The 15,484-nt window shown below is 42.4% G+C and overlaps 1 protein-coding gene across 6 annotated transcripts in view; it reads left to right on the top strand.

Moving 5' to 3' along the window:
• LOC137161279 (complement C3-like) overlaps window positions 1-15,484 on the top strand; it is an 82,664-nt gene that overhangs the window by 38,816 nt on the left and 28,364 nt on the right. For 4 of the 6 annotated variants that reach the window (XR_010922055.1, XR_010922056.1, XR_010922054.1 and 1 more), the window contains 9 exons: window positions 808-859; window positions 2,524-2,611; window positions 4,388-4,477; window positions 4,896-5,001; window positions 5,987-6,076; window positions 6,837-6,923; window positions 8,878-8,961; window positions 10,006-10,141; window positions 10,786-13,797. Coding sequence is in view for 1 of the 6 variants with exons in the window: in XM_067560403.1 (XP_067416504.1) it covers window positions 808-859; window positions 2,524-2,611; window positions 4,388-4,477; window positions 4,896-5,001; window positions 5,987-6,076; window positions 6,837-6,923; window positions 8,878-8,961; window positions 10,006-10,141; window positions 10,786-10,933 (881 nt within the window). In the remaining 5 variants the exon portion in view is untranslated. Of the gene's footprint in view, window positions 1-807; window positions 860-2,523; window positions 2,612-4,387; window positions 4,478-4,895; window positions 5,002-5,986; window positions 6,077-6,836; window positions 6,924-8,877; window positions 8,962-10,005; window positions 10,142-10,785; window positions 15,030-15,484 lie in introns of those variants that run through there. The other 2 variants (XM_067560403.1, XR_010922057.1) reach the window with 2 other exon arrangements.

Here is a 15,484-nt window from a genome sequence, read left to right as displayed (position 1 = left end):
GGATCTAGTTCAAACCCACAGTTCTGACCAAACCAATCTCTGCTCTAGGAAACCACACTTCATCTGTGAAGAGGCGTCCTTCTGGGCAAGGCTCTTCAGATTGCATATTAGGGAAGGAGAAGAGTTGTTTATATAGTTGGGGCTGGTATCTTGTCACAATTGTCATGCTACTGATGGGGGCCTCCTATCGTACAGACACTGAACAATCCTTAGGGCACCCTCATCTGCCTATGTAGCGGCTTGTTTGATACAAATTGAGTTCAACTGGCTTTGTGCTGAAGGGTGTGGGGCTCTTGAGTCCCACTCCCCTAGTCCCTTTTGCATATTCTCAGATTCCCTAACCCCCAAAACGGCTAGATGGTAGTAGTACCAACCACCTAATCAGCTCATTTTGGGGCTTGCCAGACCTATCTGACCCAGACAGCATACCAGGCTCATTGTCTCTTTGTAGGCACAGGGGGGCTGGTAAATGGCCTTCCTGAGGGCAGTTCTCCTGAAAGCTTCCAGGATTCTTCTTTGGGAGCTGTAGAGCCACCATCAGCCCAGCAATTGCTGGGAATTTCCGGGTTTTAAACTCTTATTTCACTCTTGACATGACAGGTGGACCAGGCTTGCCAATAGCAGCTCCTTAACCCCCTCATTGTCGGGGTGGGGTTTATATACCTTGTTACATAGCTCTTGAAGGATTTTTTTCATTCTAGCATTTGTTTGAGTATTGAGCTTCGTTGCCAAGCTTAGAAATCAATAAAGATGTATATCACATGAAATTTACACATGGATATTTCTTCTTCTCGGAAATGCTTTTAGCTAAGAAGGCAGATGGAATTCTGCGCTCAGTCAGCATTGAAATCTGCACCAGGTGAGAACATCTTCCTATAATAATCATGCTGTGTTGTCTCAGGATAAAGAGAGCTTTCAGTACCCTGTGGCTCCATACTGAAGCTAAAAACTAGGGATAACATTTTCAAAAGCAGCCTTGAACTATGGGTGCCTCTGATTTTCAGTGCCAAACTCAAAAAACTTTAGACCTGATGTTGATCATCTCTGAGAACGTGTATCTCCCTTTGACTTCACTTGGAGTTCAGGGTGCTTAACGCCTCTGAAAATCTGGCCCAAGATATCTCAAATTGTGAACCCAAAAATCGAGGATCCCAAAAAACACAGGTTCCTTTAGAAAATGATGGCCAACTAGCTTTCTTGATTCATTTAGCAGAGGCGTTTTGTTAGTCTGCTTGGCAGTGACTAACCTGCACTGGTTTTGTGCAAAACCTGAAGGTTTGTCTAGCAAAGACACATGGAGACTTAGTGTGCAGCAAGTCCAGGCATAAATAAACAGTTCATTAGCTTGCCGCATACTAACTGGTCGTGTGGACCCTGCTACTGTGCACTAAAAGTTCCATAGTTTGCTCTGACTTATGGCTGCTTGAAGCAGCAGTATGTCAAAGCATACTATGGAATTTCTAGCATGAGGTAGCAGAGCCCACATGGTGGCGCAGTGCATAACAGGCCACGTCACACCCTGGTTTGCTGTGCATGAAGTCCCTGTGTACCCAAGCCCTGATGTGGCTTCCTCAAGGAATGTTTGGATTGTTCCCGGACAGGGGCCTGATACTCCTCTCCATATCCTGCAGGGAGAAACCTCCTTAAATTGAATCCAGATGGAATCTTTGTAGAAATTTCTTTTTTGCATGAGTGGGAAATTTCTGCCAGTTCCATAATCCACAAAAGGTTCATTGTGGGTTTTTCATCAGTCAATTGGATCATTTTTTAAACATTTTTAAACAAACTTGCAAAAACCTTGTGTTTTGAATATTTTGTTCACATTCTTCCCCATCCCTCATTCCAGTTGTAGCATCCAGACAAAGGGATGGATGAGAGCAAATCCTTCACAGACAGATGTGCTTATCAATTTATACCTTTATTTGTCTGAATCCACTTGTTTTCTATTATCTGATGATAATCTGACTGTAAGTTCTTTGAGGTGGGGACAGTCTTTTTGTTCTATTTGTACAGCACCTAGCACAATGTGGTCTTGTGCTCTTAGGTGCTACTGCAACATAAATAATATCTCGCCGTACTGGGAGCTTCAGAAATATGTAGGTAGATAGAGTAGGTAAGTATATAAATAGAGACAGCTGGTGAAGAGTAAGATATAGTCAATAGATTGATAAATAGATTCTGTATGTAAATAGCTAAGTAGGTACTTCAGGCAGAGATTTGGAACTTTGAACCTAAACCTGTCTTGCAGGAATGGGTTGTATGTTTTACAGGGCCTCAATGTTATTCAATGGAATTCACTCTGCAGGACAGAATTTCTCCTGCAGAAGAGGTTAAATTATAGGGCTCCAGGTCTGCAGCTCAGGTGGATAGATATTCATGAGTTGCAGATTTAGCTAAGGAATGACAACAAAACAATTGTTGTAAAGCATTGCTGTATGAAGCTGATGATCTATAGCAAAATCAGCTTCTAAGCAGTGCTTTCTGGTTAAAAACTTAAACTACTGTCTCTCTCTTCCCTGCTAGGTACCTTCATGTAACTGATAGCATGAAGACAAATCTTGATGTCTCCATGCCTGCAGGTTTCTTACCAGACACAGAGGATCTCACAAAAGTATGTTGTCATCATTCAAGACCTGGAGATATAATAAATGACCTCAGAACCGCTACTGAGAATTTCAGATTAGAAAGTAAACCACCGCACATGATCAGTAAGGCCCAAGCAAAACAGAACCAAAGGCTTAGTCAGGGGATACAGCAGAACTAATGATAGCCCTTAAGATTAGAGAAAAGGCTCGTTCCATTCTCTTAGATGTGAAAGCTACACATGAGGATAGAGTTGTAGGAAAATTGGATGACTCAAGGGATTGGTAATGGGTGGGGCCTTTCAACTTTAGGAAACTAATACTCCTCTGTCCAATAATGGGAAGTCATGGTCATCAGTCACCTTTCCAGTGAACTATGTGCTTTGAGTTTGGTGGATCTCAGTGAACAAATGTCTGCATCATGGTACCCATCATCACAATAGACATTAAATGGTGTCCTGGCTAACAGTCTCAGCAGAGAGGCCAAGGTGTGAATGGGCCATGGAGCCTAACTCCCCAATTGGCATCTGCCCACAAATTGTATTAGCACCTGGAAAAGTGTGGATGTAAAGTGCGAGGTCAATTTAAGGCCACTGTGAAAATCCAGCCCAAGATGAATTACTGCAGAGGATCCCTTACCCAGGACAAACTGATGATGGTTTATTATAGGCAGGGCTTGTAGTGCCACCTATTAACTTCCCATTATAAGACCATGTTTTCAATTGCTTATACCTCTGCCAAACTTTAAGCAATTGCTCTGAACATTCACCTGCCAGCTGTCTGCCTCAGGGTGATTTTTTCCAGAAAATTTCAGCCAAAAAGGTTTAGCCATTTCTGCAAATGAGGCTAGGGAAAAATAAATTGTTTTGCCCATGTTAAGAAGTTCTGGCAACATTTTATTTGAATAGCTCTAGATTCCCGTGGCTTGAAATTTGGCAAGGAGATGGCCTTTGTGTCCTGCATGTGGCTTGTGTGACAAATGAAGCAGTGGCCCTATAGACAACAGCCTCTTTTTCTACACAACCTTGATTCATCCCCAAAGCAGATCATCCCATGCACTAAATGATGCAGGGGTCCTGTGGAAAAAGTACTATGTGATCATGTAATTAAAGATTGGATCATAATGTGCATGCACAAGGGGGCTGAATTAAGATTGCACAGACAGCCTAAAATACTGGCATTTCCTGACTTTTGAGTGTTTGACTTTGCAATCTTAATAATATTCTGTGTGTAATTAAGGAAAGAAGCCCAGATATAGTTCAGAATCTCAGTCCCTTCAGGTAGCAAACAGTTTCCTTATTCACCTCCAGCTGTGTAAGAGGAGCCAGAATGACAAGCCAGGAGAGTCTACTGCATTGAGAGCCAAGTTTTCAAAGGTTTTTAGGAACCTAAAGATCCAGCTAGCTCACCTAGTGGGATTTTCAAAAGCATCTAAGCAGGTTAGGAGCCTAACTCACAGTAGGCACATGTCTGCAGCTTTAGGCACTCAAATATATTTGAAAATCTGGCTCTGGATGCCTAATTCCCTTAGGCTGCTCTGAAAATCCAACGGCAGCATCATAATTGTATTGAATTTATGCCATGGTTGACAGGGAGGATTTAACTTGAACCATCAATGCTAAACACTTTTACTTATGCTAAAACAGTAATTCCACCAGTTGTGAACAAATAAAAGCTCTTAGCCTCAATGAAGGTCTGATGCTGGAAGACATGATCATATGCATTTAGCCTGGGAATCACATAGACACTGCCTTTGCCATGATGCCTCTTGCATTTTCTTTTTTCTTTTTCTTCTTTGTGTTTAGCTTTCCCTAGGGGTCGACAGATACATTTCCAAGTATGAAATTAACAAAACCCTGTTGGACCAAAGCTACCTCATCATCTACCTAGACAAGGTAAAGACTGTACAAGGGGTTTCCCTGATTCTGTTAATTTCATGAAGTACTGCTGTAGGCTTTCGCTGATCCAGATGCTGCTTCTGGTTCCATCTGATTATCCTTAAAGACTTCTCAGGTGTGAACAGTAACATTTTTCAAATGTATCAAGTGGCAGAATTTGGACACTCTGGTCCAAATTTAACTCTGCCAGGAAAAGATTCAATTCCTATTGATTTTGACAAAAATCACAGCCTCATACACCACAGTAGAATTTCGTCCTCTGAGCCAGTCCTGTCTTTCTACCACTAGCTTTTTCTCCATGACCTCCATTGCCACCTTTCTCTTTCTCTCACACATTTTCTCTCCTTACCATGTCTCATTCTTTCTTTTATTATTTCTTTCAGCCTAAATTGTCCTTTTTTCTCTTCCCATCCAGGTTTCTCATACAGAGGCAGATTGCTTGAGATTTAAAGCTCACCAATATTTTGAAGTTGGTCTGATTAAGCCACTGTCGGTCACAGTCTATAATTATTACTCTTTAGGTAACATAGATCACTGCTCCTTTCATGACTCAAGCATTGTGGGCCAAATTCTGGTTTTTCTTAGAGTGGTGCAAACCTGAATTCAGTCTATTGACTTGAAAGAAGTGACTCTAGATTTACATTGGTGTAACTCAGGGCCCATCAAGACCTGAAGGGATTTTAATATTTATTTATTTATCTTTTACTTATATGGTTCTTTGATCTAAGGGTTTTAAACCCCCTGTTGAAGATTATTATCCCCATTTTACAGATGAGTCAGCTGAGGCATAGAGATGAAGTGACTTGCCCTGAGATGACAACCACCTACTGGCATATAGAATCCGGAATCCTGATTCTCAGTCCCCTGCTCTAACCCTACGCCATAGTAGAAAACCCAGTCACATTTACCTCCCTTGCTCTAATACTCCCATGAAAAGGTAGATAAAATAATGGGAGAATCTTTAACCCCACCAACCTCTGGCAATAAATTTTTCTGCAAAACATATGACCCAAAGGAGAATTTGCTGTCAGAAGACCAGTAACATGATTGTGAGAGTCTCCCCAAATATCCCAATTCTGGCAGGTGCTTTAGTAATTATTGAGAAAGTAGGTGGCCCTCATTACTTCTCTCTTCCCTGGAATCACCACCCAACTGCTTTCCCCCACAGTCTCAGGAGAATGTCTTTCTGCTATTTTACTGGGGCAACAAATATCCTAGCAAAATCTAGAAAATGAAAAAGAAAAGCATCATCTCTGGATTAAATGTCCCCTGGGTCTGTGTGCAAGGTAGGGCATCTCCACCATCTTTTCCTTAGAGACTCAAAAGATTGAAATCTCTCTCACTGCTCTCCATGGGGGCTACACTAGGGGCCAGACCTAGAAGTCATTTCTTGCTCTTTAATCAGACAAACCCCTCACTGATCTCAGGAGTTTTACCTGAATAATTCACAAACTGCATGTCAGTCTGCATGAAGGGGAATGATCCGTGTCTCTACTCTTCCTGTAGATGACCGCTGCACAAAGTTCTACCAGCTGCCGAAACAAAGCAGCCTCCTCAGCAAGTTCTTTCACAAGGATGTTCATCAGTGCACTGAAGGTAAGAAGGTCTTGTATCAGTTTACACTGTAGCAAGGCAGGCAGAGACACAGGAGTCTGGCCAGTTTCTAGCCATTCTGGTGAAGATGCTCTCCACTAATTATGAATCTTCAGTGGAAATGCATGAGTACTTTTAGGTCATTGATAAGAATACAGCTCAGTGAGCAATGACAATTTGTTATTATGTGATGGTGGTTTGCCAGAAAGTTTCCAACAAGGGCTTCTCTACATGAGGAATTCATGGGGAAGTTAGTGCAAAAGAGCTATGGTAGGAATTTAAAGTGCAACAGCTATTTCACACTAGCTGTCTGTCTGGATGCTTTTATTCTACACTAAGAATGTCCATGTGGTTCAGATTAGCGGGAAATAAGAATGTCCACATGGGCAGTTAGTGCAGAATAATTCCTGTGCTTTAAATACACCCAAAATGTTCAGTCTAAGTCCAAGGTGTCCACATTATAAAAGACACTGCCCAGTGAGTTGGCAATAATCAGCCCCCTTGTTGGCAAGTTCAGCAGAGGCCAAGAATTGAGAGGTTCATACAAACTGGGTTCCCTTCTTACTCCTAGACAGAGTCATTTTAGAAGAGGGTTGAGAGGCCTAGACAGTAAGACAACAGTGTGTGTTTACTGGGATCTTGCCCTTCTGCTGTCTGTGCTTTATATGTTCTTGGGGATATATAGTTGTCAATTCAGCACCTTTTCTCAGTAATAATGAAGAGAAAGGGCTTTTGACTCTCTCACTATCTTCCTTCCCCACAGAAAACTGCTTCAAACAGCCCCAGATAAATGGTTCAATCACCCCGCAGACACGGCTTGAAGAGGCTTGTAAACCTGGAGTGGATTATGGTAAATCTGTGATTTAGGCATGTTGAGTATTTTACACAAGGAGAGCAGATGCACAGTGCAGATTTAGAGCTGGATGAAAACTCTCCTGCAATCTTAATTTATGGCATTCCTACCAGTGTAATTAAGATTTATATTTGAGGCTGAATCAGGGACATGGCTTGGATTTGTGGGTGCAGAAATCTCATGGGATTTTGGGCCCAATTTGGAGGAATGGTGTAAATCTCTTCTGATCAGTTTTTCTCATGAGTTCTCATGTGTCTCTGAGAAAGATCTGGAAGATAGGTCTCTCCCAATTTTTTAATCTAGCCCAAAACCAAAATCTAGGGATTCAAACCCAGCTTCCCACACAGAAAAATTCCAAGGGAATCAGATCCAAGTTTCTGCTTTTGGTCCATGAAGACTTATCCAGTGATCTGTTCTGAACTGAGCAGAAGGCTGCTAGCCTCAAAATGAGCATTGCATGCTAAGACCTATAGTCTTTGTGGGCCACCTATATCATTTAGGCTATTAAATGCAGGGGCACCACTTGGGGTCTCAAGCAGAGGGGTGAAGTCTTAAAAAATGTACTGAACACTTCCCAAAATTTTACCAAATAGTATCAGTGGTGGAGGGAGGAGATTGGATAGACATCCCAGGGGCCAGGATTAGTGACTGGAGTTGGGTGGTCAAGGGGGGTGAGGGATGGGTCTCACTAGATCTGATACTGAGCCATGAAATTTAATTGCTGGCCAGGTTGGCGCTTTTTTGCACCATCCCCCAATTCTGTGCTAGTGCCCGCTGGCAGCCAGCCCAGCCCCTCACCACCTCAGGCGTCCTTAAGAAATTGCAGCAGAGTTAGAGGTGGGTCCTGTGCAGGAAGCACAGTAAAATAGGTTTGGCAGTGTTATTCCCCAGACCTCTATTTCTCCCTCCCTGAAACCAGCACTGCCAGAGCCAGCTTCAAGTCCTACTCCCACACAGGCAGCATTCAGGGAGCCCCAGAAAGGCAGCACCAACCATGCCAGATGGCAACAGTAGCAGCCTGAGCTCTCCGCTACTTCCATTCTCTATGGGCAGGGGGAAGACAACCGCCAGCGTGGCGCTGTGCTGCAGCAGCACTACCAGTGGAAGGACAAACATTTACCAAATGTGTCAGGACCCTGGGAGTGAGGGGTGCTTTTTCCTGCTTTGCCCCCCTCCCCATTGTGGCGCTCCTGGTCAGGCGACTTAGGTGCAGCCCTGGAACTCCTGACAAACTGCCAATGCATGCATCCTTTTGGTGTCACAGTCTGATCCAAGGACCAATGTGAAACTCCAAATGCAAGTGTGGGGAGGCAGATTCCCTTCCCAGTCAGGAAAGTGTTAAGGAGCAACTCTGGGCACAGTCAGCCTCAACCCAGAACACCTGTGAGGGCTTATCAAACTTGGGTCCCTGTGCAGTGCAGGGTGATACTATAGAAGGAGCAGGACTGTAAATCAGAGCTCTCCAGCCCCTGGAAGAAGGGATTGCTGACCAGGGAAACAGCCTGAGAGCCTAGGATGCCAAAGCCCTCTCAGAAAAGGGAAGGGCTGGTACTTCTCACTTGTTTGTTTAACTCTTTGGCTCCTTGAAGGCCTCAGGCTGCTTTTTGTGGGCTGCAGAAGCATATTGACTTTTTGGCTTAGACTTAGATATACACATACACCCTGCACACTCCGAAAGGGGCAGAAGCCCTGAACAGCACAACCACAGGGCTGTGCCCTGGATTCTCAGACAGGAGCAGCTGCTCTTCTCAAGGTGGTACTAGAGGTATAGCCCACTACTCTGAGACATGGAGGGTTCTCTTAACACATGTGAGCAATGGAATCAACACCCTTTATCCTTCTGTTGTTTGAAGTCCCTTTGCCTGTCAGTGAGTTGACCACACACTGAATTCTCTGCAGAAAAGTGCAGCAAACTTTTAACTAGTGTAATTTTTTTTTAAATTTGTTTTAGTGTATAAAACCAGGCTCATTAAAACTGAAGAATCAAGCAGTTATGACAACTACATGATGGAAATTTTGGAAGTCATTAAAGCAGGTAAGAGCTCCTTCTTTGGGCTGAAAAAAAAATCAAGCTGATTCCAAAATTATGAGCATTTTGTTTAAATGACCATTGGTATAAAGGCTTATGTAAGAACTATTAGCGTAAGGGTCCAAGTGATAAGATAAAGATCATCCAGTCTCTTTCTTCAGGGCATTACCTGTTCAATCATAACAGATCAGGAAGGAAACTGTCTCCCCTTCCTCAATACAGCATTGCACAATTAGCCAGTTGAATGATGAGATGTTTCTACTTTCCTCTGAATTATCCATAGGCTCGGAAGGATTAGATTTTTATCGATAAATGTCAGTAAATACTGATTTCACCATACATGCACAAACCAATGAACAAATACTTCTGTCATCAATAATCAAAATTTACAGAGAAGCAAAATAAGAAAAATGCTGCTTAAAAATTTATTAGTTTGATTTGTGTATCTACTTTATATATTTTGACATGTGATATTGACTTTGATTGATTTTTAACCATTATAAAGTTTACATTTTTTAAATTTCAACATCTACTGTAATTAAATAATGATTGTCTGATAAACCCCAATTGTCTGACCCACCCATAAAATTCTCAAAAACGAAAATTCATATAATCAAAAATACAAAAAAAAAAAAAAAAAAGAATTCTGCCAAGCCTAATTATCCAATGACAGCCACTATGGGAGCCGGGATGCCAGCCTTGGTGTTGGCCCAATCTGGTATGGATAATCATGATCCCGTGTTCTTAAAAATTGACTTACATTAACCATGATAATGACAGAGTGAAAATTAAACCCTGGTGCTACTTCAGTGATTGTCATGTCTGAGAGGGGAACTAATGTGAGTGCTGGAACTAAAGTGATTGACTTCAATGAGAGGTTCACTTGATTATACTAGGGTTAAATTTGGGCGTAGGTCTCTGTACTGAAGCTGCAAGAGAACATCTGGGATTCCCCTTTTTCCTATTCTTGTCATCTTTATCCCCTGCACTCAGTTTCCCCCTGTCCCACTTCTGTCCTATGTGCAGCATCATTCTTTCTTTTTTTCCCAGGGACTGATGAAAATCCAGAAGGAAAAACACGCAAGTTCATCAGCCATGCAAAATGTCGGGAGGCTCTGAAACTGGAACTTAACTACTACTATTTAATCTGGGGGCTCAGAAGTGATTTGTGGGACTTGAAAGCCAAGTAAGTAACTCCTTGATATGGGCCTTGAATCTCTGTATGTTGATGGGGAGAATGCAGTGGCAGGAGGTTGTAGTTTGTGAATCATTTCACCTTAACCAGCACAAACAATAGTTAAAGATCACTGTTTTCAGGTCGCTTGAAGGGTTATTGGTCCAGAGCCATTTCTGAATTGCATTGGCCTGAATTTGGGTAAATTGGAACAGGTGGAAATATATTTCTTTTGGGGGGGGATATGTAAATGAGCTTAGAATGCAAATGTGCCGCCAATTCAGTGGGACTGCTTTGGCTGATCCTGTGGAAACCAAGGTTGTGGTTGGGTGTCTCATTAGAACTGATCTGCCAGTTAGTGAGAGCAGAATAGGGGCAGGTTAGGACATCTGAGCGATGCTCCATCCTAATCGGACTTGTTCAATGTGGATCATTGCTTGCTGGGACTTGTAGTCTCCATGGGCCATATCCCTGAATTAAAGATGATGCTGGATGCAATCCATTCTGGTTCTATACGAGTCAGGTGTGGCCTTTGGTCTCCTGCAAATAGAGCAGGTCTAGCTGTCCTTGCAGAACTCAACAGACAGATTGCAGATCAGCGAGTAGTGAGTGAAGTCTGGAATCAAAGGCACAAATCTTCTCCTTGTCCCTTCCAGTATCTCCTATGTCATTAGCAAAGACACTTGGATTGAGAAGTGGCCAAGTGAGCACAAATGCCAGGAGGCGGCTTTCAAGAACCTGTGCATAGAATATGTGGAGTTCTCCCAAGCCATCCTGATATTCGGCTGCCCACAGTCAACATAGAAATGACCATCGCAGTGGCCTGAACTGGATGGTTTGAGCTGAGCTGGAGCATAATGCTCAGGTCAAGACACCTTCACTGCGACAGTCATGATACTGCAGACACTCTGCAAAATGCCTTGCCCTGCTTGGGGCTTCTCTCTTTGCTTTCTTATTGTTTTTCTATATGTATTCAGTGACAAAAAAATTACATTAACACAGAGTTAAGATTATTTGGTGGTACATCACCCCTTTGCAGAATGCTGAGTTGAGCAAAAATCAAACCTCTGAAAACTAGGAAATGCATAGTTAAGTTGCCCATGCAATCTTAACTCTGCCGTCTTTCAGCACGGTCCTAATACACCCTATTAACACACATAGGTTTACTCTGCCAACCCCACATAAATGTACAAGTCTTTCACCTCCTTTTGCAGCCTGTTCACTTTCATCCACAGGATTCCAATGAACACTATTAAAGGACAAAAAAGAAACAAACAGAAAAGGTTGTGCATACCACCTTCCCTCTGTTTCCCTGGGGCTGGCAGGGAATTATCTGGATACAGTCCAGGTGCTGTCAGTCTATTATGTGTTAGGTATACCTGCACTAAATGGTGGAGGCAGTAGGTAGGCCTGCTTGGAAAAGGAGGATTGGGGTACAAGGTGGTTGAGTTTCACTGGCAGAGCTAGTATTGCAGGGGTTTGGGGATGCACTGGCAGAGTTGGGATGTTGGCATGCAGAGGGCTTGGGGTATTCTCGCAGGGCGTGTTGGGGTATAGGGTACACTGGAAGAGCTGGGGATTGCAGGTTGTTGAGGTGCACTGGCAGAGCTGTGAGTTGTAGGCATGTTGGGGTGCAGGGTGGTTCGTGTGCAGGAGGGTTGAGGTACACTGGCAGGGGTGGAGGGTGCAGGGGTGTGACACACTGCAGCCACATGTACACTCTTATGGTGTAATTGTGTATCATTCATGTTCACTTTCATAGTGTAATTCTGTATTGTTTAATGCAAGGTATGTCATGTAAGATGGTTTTGGAATGCTCATGGCATACTGAACATTATTGTTATAGTGATATGTTTGTGTATGTCATGTGTATGGTTATGAGGCTTCACTGCGTAATATTCCCAAAATGTGTGTCTCATGGCTTGAGACAGATCTAGGCAAAATGCTACAGAGCTGAAGAGCAGTTTGCACCTCACTAAGGCATACATAAAACAAACCAGCTCTTCCAGGAACAATGGACTAGCCTAAGCATCGATAAGGGGATACTCACTGACTGAGGCAGGGAGGAAACAATATAAGAACATTGTTTGTCACCTAACCATGAAAGGGGATGCGGGGGGTAGGCCCCAGAGGGAAACGAAAGAACAGAGACATTTTGCTGTTCTCTCTCTCTTCCACCTCTGTCTACAAACACCATCAAGCAACTGAAGTGCTGATCATATGGGGAGGGCCTGGCTGAAGGAATCTATCCAGCCTGTGGTGAGAATCATTTGAGTTTGTAAGTTTGCTGAAAGTGTTAAGCTTAGCTTAGAATGCAATTTGCATTTGTTTCATCTTGATCAAATCTGATTTATTTTCCTTTGACTTAAAATCTTTCTGTTCTTAATAAATTCGTTTGTTTGTTTTATCTAAAGCAGTGCATTTGGTTTAAAGTGCCTTAGGGACTCCATTTGAAGTGACAAGGCTGGTGCATATCAATTCCTTTGATAAACTGATGAACGTATGAGTTTGCTGTGTTCAGTGGGCAGCACTGAACACTGTAAAATGTCAGTTCCTAGAGTTGCATCTGGGACTGGGGGTATTGCCTGGAGTCCTATCATTGCATAATCCTATGAGTGGCTGGCTAGAGGCACTCATCCACTGTATTGGGGGCATCTCGCTTGCTTGTGGCTGTGAGTGAGCTGCTCAGGAGTAGGGGTTCTCACAGCAAAGCAGGGTAAAGCAGGGAAACAGATTGTGGTGACACAGCGATTCACCAGTCCAGATTGCAGAAGAGAACGTCAAAGGGTGATGGAGTGCCAGTGGGTTGGATTGCTTTGTTAGAGGCGGTGATGCACCATGCCTCCCTCACCTAAACCCCCAAACTCTTTCACTGCCCTTACCATCCATCCATAACTATCAACTTCCCCTGAATCCCCTTTGCTGCTGCCCCAAACCCCTCTACCCTTATTCCCACACGTTTTCCCACCCTAAAACCCCCAGGAAGCATTCACAAGTTTTATTTTTTTCCCTCCAAATAATTTGATTATACTTCCACCAAAAGAAATCTGGTACTTATGACTCACAAATTGTAGCACCTCCTGCCACTCAGTTCCAAACTCCTTTTGTTGTAGATTGGGGGTTGTGATTCATTTATCCTTAGATATGATAATTTCAGGGTGAGTTCACATCTGAGGGCAAGTCTACGTTACAAAATTAAGTCGACTTAAGTTACATCGACCTACAGCAACCACAGTAATTAAATCAGTTTTGCATCTCCACACTAACTCCTTTTGTCCATGCTGAATGTCCTCACCAGGAGTGCTTGCATTGATTTAACTCTGTGTGGGACACTGACAGCTGTCAGTCCCACCGCCTGGGGCTGACAGCCATTAGCCATGGGTGGTAGATCTTGGGCTGTGAGCCAGCATGAATTGACAGCCAGAACAGTCTGATGTAAGCATCACAGTGTCTACACTGACACTGCGTTCACATAAATACATCAACCTAAGTGCTACACCTCTTGCAGAGATGGAGTTATTGAGGTTATGTCTAGCCTGATGACGGCAAATTCACCGCCATCAGATTGATTTATCCGGATCGACTGAGTGGAAGTGGAGACCCACTCAATCAACGCCAATCAACGCCAAGTGGAGTAACGTTGCGTTGACGGGAGCACGTTTTCCGCGGTAAGTAGGCATTAGTTAATTGACGGGAAATACGCAAGCTACTCTATGTAGCTTGAATATCTCCCGTTGACTGCTGCCATGAGACACACCAGATTTCAAAGCATTCTAATGAACTATTTGTATTTTAGAGCTCTTACTAGAGTTGAGGATTAAAGCATATAAAAAACTGGCATGGAAAACTTCTGGGGTTTGGTTTGTTTTTGTGTTGGTGCATGTGCAGTGTAAAAATGTATATTTTCTTAAATACTCGTCTTAATTTGGGTCCCTCAAAGATTTAGTGAGTGCCATCCCCATGCACTACCTTGGGTAAAACTCAACAAATTGAGACCATTTTGACCCGCATACCATCCAATAGTTTGATCTCTAGCTCTCTGCAAAACAGTCCCACCTAGAAACCATTTTTTAAATAGCTATTTTTTCCCAGCCTTATATCTCTGGAGTCCCTCCCTCAAATGACTCCAGATTTGAGTCACAAATCCTACCCAGCACCCTTCTCAGGCACACCAAATTTAAAGTAATCCAACAAACGTATCAATTTTAGAGCATTTAGAAAGGTCAACCTTTAAACAGATAGTTTGTTGCAATGGATGGTTTTGACATTCAGGACAAAAATAGTTTAGCAATATGCATTACACTTCTTAAAAGGACAAGTTTTTAATTGATTATAATCCAAACTAGGTAACAGACTTACACCGTCAGAAAATTCATTCTGTGCTTAGTTTCAGTTGCTGTGAGTTTGAGGAGAATGTGTAACAATAAAGCAGAATCCCTGTTTTAAAAGGCAAAGCTCAACTCGATCTTAGCTACAGAACCATATAATTATTATTCCACAAGTAAATAAAAGGACATGGCTTAAGGCAGGGATTGGTGCAACTTGAATGAAGTGACAGAAAGTGAAGGAGGAATATATGTAAACTTGGAAGGATTAGTTATTGGTAAATGATTCGATGTTAGTCAATGTTGGTAAATGTTGATTTCACAGTACACAAACAAACCAATAAAAAAATTTCCATTGCTAATCAGAATTACAGAGAAAGTAAGCAAAATACTGCTTGAGCATATATTATAGATTGATTTAAGAATATCTACTTTGCATATTGTGGCATGTGACATTGACAGTTTGTGTTTTTAACAGTTATGAGTTAACTTTCTGAATATCTACATCTACTGTCATAAAATAAATATTGTCTGACCTGCCCATAATTTTCCATAGCTGTGAAAATTTACTTTGATAAAAAAAATGAAAAATACTTAAACATTGATATTGTCTGTCAAAATTATGTATATAAAAACAATCTAATTCTGCCAAGCCTAAAAATATATTATGAGTGAAGTGGCTGCACCCCCCATGGGTCTTTTCCAGACTATCGTATTTCTGAAGAATGGGTTTGAAATATAAGAATTAGTCTATGGAAGGCATAATTTCTGAGAGATACGTAGACACCATTGTGGCAGAAGTAACTCCATTGCAATCAGTTGTTACATTGGTTTAAAACAGATGCAAGTGAAAGAAGTGGGCCTCATAGGTCTGAGAGTTGTGAACTTTCCTCATTTGTTTTAAGTGGGTGTTGATTCTGAAGCCTAATGATGGTGATTTAAATGTCAACACAGTTATGTTTCCAGTGCTGATCATTTTAGCTGAAGAATGTAAGTGCTCTGTGTTTGTGTGTGGAGCTTGGGGAAGTGA

The sequence above is a fragment of the Emydura macquarii genome, unplaced genomic scaffold (assembly GCF_026122565.2).
Source record: "Emydura macquarii macquarii isolate MOO-44397 ecotype Brisbane River unplaced genomic scaffold, CSIRO-AGI_Emac_v2 contig_2292, whole genome shotgun sequence".
Taxonomy (NCBI): domain Eukaryota; kingdom Metazoa; phylum Chordata; order Testudines; family Chelidae; genus Emydura; species Emydura macquarii.
The sequence above is the reverse complement of the archived record's forward strand: the minus strand, read 5'-3'. Positions and strand labels throughout refer to the sequence as shown.